Below are 8,666 nucleotides of genomic sequence, written 5' to 3' on the forward strand. Positions count from 1 at the left end.
CTTTCCCCATTTTCCTGCAGATCAACACAGAGGGACTTTAGAGTTGATGGTGTAGCATCTAGCCAGAGTCAGGTCAGGATGCCTAGACATTTTCTCCACCTGCCCATGTCTCACCCCAGATGGTGTCAGAGCTAAGTTGGTCTCCACGTGAGCCAGAGTTGGCAGCTCTGAATCCATCTGCAGTGGGAATTTCTCCACCCCTCCTGATCCCACTGTAGATGGAGTCAGAGCTGAGCCAGTCTCTGAGGGAGCCCAGAGCACAGCAGGGAGCCGGGCTGAGCTGCTCATCCCCATCCCAGGCTGCATCCTCTCATTTGGGGAGAAAGATTGTGAGCCTGATTCAGAGCTTCTTATGTTCTTGTGGCTCATGGAGGACGGAAAAGACAACAAGAGGTGACAGAAAGGGATGAGTCAGTGACAGAATCAATGTGACCCTGAGGACCCTTCTCCCTTCCCCTTCTGTGAAGCCCCTCCCACTACTGGGGCTCTCTGGGGCTGAGGAAGCCCCACCCACTTTGGGGCAGGATCCAAGGTCTGCCATGAGAAAGCAGAGAAGCTAGAGGAGGAGAGAGTCTGCAAGGACAGGGTTGGAGGGCTCAGGGAGAGGATCTGGGGTTCGCTTGTGCCTGTGGGACACAGGGTGGGAAGGAATTTCTTCCGGACCTTTTTCTGAAAACCAACAAACTTAACCCCTGAACTCAAGACTAACTTACCAATGACTACGATATTCTTGATCGTGGCTCTACTGAGGTTGGTGGCTGAGTTACGGGCGAGGCAGATGTAGGATCCACCATCATGTTTATGGATATTTGGAATAAAGAGCACTTGTGTGGATTGCTGGGGTCTCCTGGGGAGAAACCAAAAATACTGTGCAGGTGGTTTAGAGGCTGCGTGGCAGGAGAGGCTGAGGTTTGATCCTGGAGGATAATTCGAGTCTGGGGGAGAAATGGTGGGAGGGTCCGGGCCATCTGGAACAAAGAGAATAAAGCTGCACATGATGTCATCAGAGGGAAGGGAACACTACTGGTCTGTAGAAGGGACACAGTATCCTTATGTCACTGTCTTGTTCTAAAAGTTCCCAACCATCACCCACTGTGTTCACTGAGCCTGAGTCTGAGACGTTAGCCTGTTTCTCCCATCACAGGTTGTCCACCCCGAGCCTCTAAAGACAAGAGCAGGCCCTCCCCTCCTGGCTGGGCCTGCTTGAGGTTCCCTCTGGTAGGAAGTCATGGCCAACCTGGGTAAGGGTTCATGAACTGGGTAAGGGTTCATGGCCATGTAGAATTGGGTTGGCAGCCCGGGCCATTGGAGGAGCAGAAGTTACTCACAGGAGATATCCAGAGTGATGGGGTCACTGCGGCCGGTGCTCACTGGGTTCTGAGTTTCACACCCATAGGGTCCTTTGTTGGTCCTTGTGACACTGAGTAAAGTGAGAGTCCTGTTGTCCTTGGTCAGCACTATCCTGTCACTGTCCGGGAGGCTCATACCATTTATCCACCAGCGGTAGGTTGTGTCCGGAGTCTCAGGCTCACAGGCGAGTTTTACAGAGTCCTTGTCCTCCATGGGGTGGGAGTTGTTGCTAGTGATGAAGGGTTTGGGTAATTCCGCTGTGTAGACAACAGAGAGAAGGTTTCCCTGTGTGGTACCTGTCACGGTTTGGAGTAAGACTCGGAAGACCGTCATCTCAAGGAAAAAAGGAGGGTTTATTAGGCAAAGGCACTCAGGGTGTCTGAAGCCAGATGTGCTTGTGTCCTTATGTGATAGTTTTGGGTCAGTGTGTCTTTATGGCATCTTTGAGTCCTCCCCAGGTAGCCTTCAATCAGCGGTGGCATCTCTCTTCTCAGCCACCCTGAGTCCTCAAAAGACCAAGGCAGGTGTGTGTCTCAGACAGACCCTGACGACCTGGCCCTCAGCGCACCTGAGGCCGCCTGCTGTGTGTGGAGAGCACGGACTTTCCCAGCTGTGGGATAAGCAGCCGGGTCTGGGTGTGGACGCACCGAGGACGGAGAGTCAGAGATCCCTGGGGACCTGTTCAGGTACTTCACTGAACAACTACCTGCTTGTGGTGGTGTGGATTAAGCAATCGTTTGTGGTCACGGACAGACCCTGGTTTGCCCGCCTGACCACCCTCTGGACAAGTGGGTGCTGACTCGCTTTTGGCTGCACAGTTCTACATTGACCAGCCCATGTGTTTTCTCAAGGCCTCCGTTCAGTAGATATCCTTGAGATTTGTAATGACGGGGACTCTGTGTGAGTAGAAGTAACACACAGGAGACCAGGAGCAAGACCCACACCCAGTTTAGTATTGAGGCTGAAGAGCAGGAGGTGAGGCAGCTGTGCCCAGGTGTTCGGTGGTGAATTTTGTGACCAATGACCATTGAAAACCTAGAGCAGAGTCAAAGAGTGGTCCAGAATGAGGTGAGGGGGACAAGCAGGAGTTGAGCAGAACCATGAACTTTGTTCTCTGTCCTCGGTCTTTAGTATCTTTTCTCCCACTGCCAAGAGCAGATGGGGATTGTGATGTTTCTTTATATACAGGTGGATGTTGCAAATGCAGATGAATGGACTATTGGAAAGAAGGTGAGCATGTGTGGGAAGCTGCACACCAGCGAGTCTGCCGAGGTTTCTCAGAGAGCAAACAATTACCATGATTGGTTCCCTTCCAAAAACCTGACCTTCGAAACCTTGCTCTGATTGACCACTAGAATCCCTCAAATTTGCATATCTGGCACCTCATGATTGGTCCAAAAGCAACCAATCATAACCCACCGTAAACACCCAATCAGGGCCCACCGTTAACAACCAATCAGGGCCCACCGTTTACAACCCACCAGAGTGTATATAACCACGATGCCTGGCCCACAGTAGGCAGACGACGACTGCGACCAGGAAGACGACAGCTGAAGAGCCTGAGGAGCTGAAGCGCTGCGCAGTCTCCAGACGACCCTGAAGATCCTGAGGAGCTGACACTGCATCGTCTCCAGACGAACTGGGAGACCCTGAAGAGCTGTAACACTACATCGTCTCCGGACGACCCTGAAGAGTTGTGATACCGCGTCGTCTCCGTGCTGCTCACAGTAGACGACGCGACCCTTAAGAGCTGTGACACTGCGTCGTCTCTGTGCTGTACCGTGCTGCCCACAATAAACAGACGACACTGTCGTCTCCGTGCTGTAACACTACGCTGCTTGCCCCGGCTCTCACTCCTTCACTCAGGAAACCCGTTCGGCTGTCCCCCCGGGTTGGGACAAGCATGCACTTGTGAAAATGTGGCTCTCAGGGACCACGTGTCTGGTGGTTATGACACAGAAGTTTAGGAGCAGCTGCATATCTTCCATATTTATGAAAATCACTGTCCTCAGGAGGGCCCCAGGAAAGGTCAGGTTACTATGAGGGACTCATAGATTGAAGTCCCAACTTTGAAGTTAGGGCAGGGGTCAAGTGGAGAGCCCTGGATCTAAGACTTTAGCTGAGAGGACTATTGGGTCGTCAGAAATTATGATGCATTTTTGCATAGAAAAACAGAAAAATATGTCCTGACTTTTCCGATAACTCAGTATTCCCTGTAATAGTGAGATAATGTCTTAGCCGAAGCTCTGCAACCCAGCAAGATCACGCTATGATCAAGAAAGAGGCTAAATTTGGGACCAGCAGTTAGTGTAATGGCTATGTTGCTGGACTCCCGTGTGGTCGATCTCGGTTCGCGTCCCGGACCCGGTAGCTTAAAACTCACGCTGGGCACATGTGTGTGCGTGCCCAGGATCTCGAGAGGAGAATGGAGGAGAAGGGATTGCAGCGTGGCCATCCCCCCTGGGGGGTGATTTTTCACTTTCTGTCTCTCTGTCTCTCTCTGTCTGGCGAGTGCATGCGCCCTATAGCAAAAACCTCTCCAAAAAAAAAGAGGTTAATTTGCTTTGATTTAGTGACTCTGTGTGGAGTGTCCTGTTAAGAGGACCGAACTGGTCAGAGGGTAAGTCTGCATTGTTTCAATGATATAAATGGCGAAATAAGAGCAGATTAGGAGAAAGATACATGTTTATGGTAAATTGAGAAAAGAGATCTGTGTCACTAATTCCTGTGGAGGTTCAGGCAACATGAGAAGGCTGACTCAGGAATGTGAAGTCTTTCCTTTCTTTCTTCTTGACTTCATTAAACACAACTAAAGTCTGATCAAACTTGTCAAAATAGGGCAGAGCTCCATTCTCCCGATAACCTGGGCACATCGGCTCATGACGGAGCCTGACAGGGGCAGCTGCTTCTGCTGGGTTCTGTGCCTCACTGTTGCCTGGGAGGTGGGCCTGGCCACAGGTGTTGGCAATGGGAAAGCAACCCTGACCAAACCGGGCCATGGAGGAAGTGTTTCTCATGCTGGTGTGCCTGATAGAAAGGACCGTTATTTGAAGGACTGTGGTAAAGACCACCGCAGCCTGACACAAAAACTACTTCTGTAAAAACGACTGCTCTGAGACCGACTGTCCAACCATGGACTTACGGTGCTCTTGTTTTCGATCCCAGTAGCCAAGGACAATTGTCTCTTCCTGCTCCCCTCCCACTTGTCTTTAAAAGCCTGTCCGAGGTTTATAAGTCCTGGTGAGTGCGCCTGGAGCTATCTGAAAATGTTCATCTGGGCTGCAGGCTGGTTGTAGTTCTCTGTATTTATTCTCAAGTAAACGTCTTCTCCTTTACATACTTTGACTCAGTTTACCTTCTCTTTAGGTTGGACAGGCCAGGCAGCCACTAGTGAGAATGTCTGGGGAAGGCTTGAGGGGGAGGATGCTGTGCAGAGCAGGAGAAGTCCTAACTGAAAGGGGGAGGAAGATGAGAGACGTGGCAGGAGCAGAGAGAACCAGAAGTGCCCATGGCCATGAACTGTGAGGGGTACAGTGACTTCAAAGACCCAGAGACCATGAGCCCCATAGCTGCCCCACAACCAGGACTAAGGAACATGGCCCCACAGCCCTGAGTCATACGAACAAGTGGGCAGAGGGGATGGGTCTTCAACCAGGAGGGACAGAGAAGAGGTGTGACCAGAACCTTCCAGGATCTTGCATTCAAGTCCAGCCTCTGTACAGATGGGGATCGTTCATTCATTTCCTCACCATTCATTCCTTCCTCCTTTCATCAGAGACCTGCTGACAGTCTGTCGCATATTGGGCCCTGCGCCGGCCCAGGGAGTAGAGTGGGGAGTGAAAAAGCAGAGTCCTTCTATACTCCATGGACATCAGGAAAAAACAAATTGTTTCAAGCCCAGTGAGGGAGGATGTGGATTGGCCACATGGGGGTGGCCTGGATATTCCCCACACCTACTCAGATTTACTGAGGCAGATGACTTAGTTATAGAGCAAAATGGATACATTCTCCATTTGCTTCTCACTCCCCAGACCAGAATCTCACCCTGTCCTGTGGATGTCTAAGAAGGATCTGAGCAACCAGTGATCTAGGAGCCCACAGTTCCCTAACAAGGCCCCTGGGTGGAGGAGAGGATGGGGCTACAGCCACGCTGTAGACAGACCTCAAGGACTCTGACCTGACCCCCATATTCTGTGTGACGGAATTTCCGTGTGCCTCTGTTAAAACAGGGTAAGTGTTGGGACCAGCAGCTAGCATAATAGCTATGTCACTGAACTCCCACGTAGTCAACCACAGTTCGTGTCCCGGACCTGGTGGCTTAAAACTCATGCCGGGCATGTGTGCGTGAGTGCCCAAGATCCTGAGAGAAGAACGGAGGAGAAGAGATTGTGGCGTGGCCATCCACCCTGGGGGGTGATTTCTCGCTTTCTGTCTCTCTGTCTCTCTCTCTGTCTGGCGAGTGCACGCACCCTATAGTAAAAAACCTCTCCAAAAAACCCCCAAAAAACAAAACAAACAAAAAAACAGGATAAGTGTAAATGGTACGTGGCTTACCATGTCTGTGAATTCAAGGTCAGCTGGAGGGACCTGGGACAGGAATCTGAAATGGGGTTGTCTGTGAGGATCCCAGGGGACCCCAGGACAAGTCCTGACTGAATCCTGAAGAGTCTTTCTCAGAGTCAGGTTCACAGGGCGAGTTTGGGGAACTGGACTAAGACTGATCTTCAGCTTAGTTACCCTACCAGACCAATATTCTCTGCTGTTAATGTCTGCATGGCCAGGATTCTAGGAAGGGAATTCTAGTGTTTGAAAACTGGTCCCTGCAGTGTGTGTCCTGCACTAAGTGCTCAAACCCCAACATGGGGAGGACATGCAGAGGGGGCTGTAGGCATAGTCCAAGCCTGATAGTCCTGCCTGTGTGAATTAGTGTGAATCCCATCCCACCCTAACACCCAGAGGTCACAGAGGAGTTACTCACAGAATACGCGGAATTGTCCAGATGCTTGGTCAGTTTCAATGCCTGTTATAGTATGTATGGTGTAGAATCCCGAGTCTTCTTGGCGGACATTACGGAGGAGCAGGGATCCATTGGAGAATATTTCCTTTCGACCGCTATATTGAGGTCCTTCAGTGACTCTTTGAGAATTCGTCTCATATTGTAAAATTAGTTGGCTCCTGTCCACCCTTTCCCCTCTGTACCATTGGTACCCACTAACATCCACTGGCACATTGTAAACACTTAGTAGAACATCCTTCCCTTGGGTGGCATTGAACGGCTCCGATTTGATAGTGAGTTGGGCAGTGATGGGCAGGTGCCAGAAGGTTAAAAGTGAGACTGGGAGGGAGAAGAGAGAAATCAGCCAATATTGGGATGGAAAGATGGGGTCCTACATCTTGAGGAGATCTCTTCAACTCAGCCTTGTTGTGTGTGTATTGTGTGTGTGTGTGTGTGTGTGTGTGTGTGTCCCCTTCAAGGGCAGCAGGGTGACCACCATTCCTCCAGTCCCTCTGAACTTGTTACTTCCTCCACGTGGAATGCTCTCCCCCTGGTGTCTGCATGGCTCAGCCCTCACTGCCCTCAGGTCCTTGCTGGGGCATCCTTGAGAACTACTCTCCCTGACCACCTCCTCTAGAGACCTTGAGTCTTCACCCTCAGACATTCTGTTCTGTGCCCTCCATGGGCCTCGTTGATCCCTGACCTCACACCCTTGATGTCCACTTGTCTGCCTCCTCCCCACTACCGGGAGAGCTCCGTGAGGACAGGGGATTGTCTGATTTTTGTTGTACTCTGGTGACAGGAACAGGCTGCAAGTATCTGGGAGTGAGTTACAAAATGTTTCCGGGCCCTGCACGTCCCAGTGTCTCTCAGTATCTGAGGGTGGGTGACATTTAGTGTCTTGATTCTGTTATTACTTGGAGTTTCACCCTCTCCAGGAAACCCCAGCCAGTCTATGTGCTCCCCTCCTCTCACCCATCCCAGGGAATCCTCCCTCTCACCTGCCAGCAGGAGCTCCTGCCAGGGAGTGCACCCCCAGTGGGGAGAAGTTGAGGGGCGCTCCATGGCCCTGCTGCCTGTGCTGTCCTCCGTCTGTGGGAAGAGCTTCATCTTCAGAGACACTCCCAGGCTGCTGCTGTGCAGGGGCCGCTCTGCTGTGCTTCCTCCCTCTGTGCTGAGCCTCCTCCCAGGGGCAGGAGCACTTCCCAGGGTCATGTGGGCTGGGGGTGGGGCCTGCACAGGAGGCCTCCCTGTGAGTCCTGCCTCCTTCTTCTTTCCCTTTTTCCTCTGTCTACAATTCTCTTTGTTGGGTCCCCCTGTCCTCTGAGAGGAAGACTCTCTCACCCATTGCTGATCCTGCCTATGTTCTGGTCTTTGGGCTGTCTACACAGAGAATCCCTGGAGTCCTTAAATTTGGTGCATTATTTTCTCTGTGACACAGAAACCTATCTGGGTATGGAGGGTCTTCCTAGTGTTCTCAAATGTCTGCGAAGCAACGAGATCACTGAGATGGCCTGCAGGGGCCAGAAATGGACAGTGCTGACTGGTAAGAGGGACCCATACATGTGTAGGTCTAATATTGGACTCTGTTCTGTTTCATTGATCCATTAGTCTATTTTAAACTTACATAACACTCTCTTGATTACTATATAGTATGTCTTGAAGTGAGTTAATGTTAGTTTTTCAGAGTGGTTTTTGGCTATTCTTTGTATTTGCCTATGAATTTTAGAACGATCTTGTCAAATCATTTCTTAATAAAAAGGCTGGTTTAATATTGATAGAGATTGCATGAGTCTGTAAATCAATTTAGGGATGATGGACATCTCTTCAAGTAGCATTTATTTTTTAAACATTAATATATGCATTATGGGAAAATGAAAAACACAAGGAGGAAAGAATGAAGTCATTCATGCCATAGGCAATTTACAGGTGGGTGTGTTCTAGGTCCTGTCCTGTGCATATACCCAGCGTCCAGCCATAAATGGTTGAGACTGTACAGAACAGTGTATATCATGCTTATGATCATGAATATGTACCAGTTCAAAGTCCCAAAGCTCTATTTTGATAACCACGGACATTCTAAGCCAACTTAATCTGTTAGGAAAAAAAAAAATGTAATCCTACCTTTCTTGGGGACAAAAATTTCACAGAAGACAAAATTGGCAACCAGCTTCTAGGAAAAAAGTATCGGCGATTATGATTAGAATATTGAATTTCTTTAATGCTCAATTTAAAATAAGACTTAAAGCAACAGGGTTCTCTTAAATATAATGTTTGTAAGAGAATTTATTATTAGCTCTATACTCTTAAAATATTACCA

At 49.8% G+C, this 8,666-nt stretch overlaps 1 protein-coding gene across 2 annotated transcripts in view; it reads right to left on the minus strand.

The window, feature by feature from the left end:
* LOC102478802 (carcinoembryonic antigen-related cell adhesion molecule 6-like) overlaps positions 1-7,508 on the minus strand; it is a 14,056-nt gene extending 6,548 nt beyond the window's left edge. For both annotated transcript variants that reach the window (XM_027766762.1, XM_027766761.1), the window contains exons 1-4: positions 7,348-7,508; positions 6,329-6,685; positions 1,329-1,607; positions 714-968 (exon numbers count right to left, since the gene is read on the minus strand). In XM_027766762.1, coding sequence (XP_027622563.1) covers positions 714-968; positions 1,329-1,607; positions 6,329-6,685; positions 7,348-7,456 — 1,000 coding nt within the window. In that variant the 5' untranslated portion in view covers positions 7,457-7,508. The remainder of the gene's footprint in view (positions 1-713; positions 969-1,328; positions 1,608-6,328; positions 6,686-7,347) is intronic.
* Between the last annotated feature and the right edge of the window lie 1,158 nt (positions 7,509-8,666).

This window comes from Tupaia chinensis, unplaced genomic scaffold, assembly GCF_000334495.1.
Source record: "Tupaia chinensis unplaced genomic scaffold, TupChi_1.0 Scaffold000067_1, whole genome shotgun sequence".
Classification (NCBI taxonomy): Eukaryota; Metazoa; Chordata; class Mammalia; order Scandentia; family Tupaiidae; genus Tupaia; species Tupaia belangeri.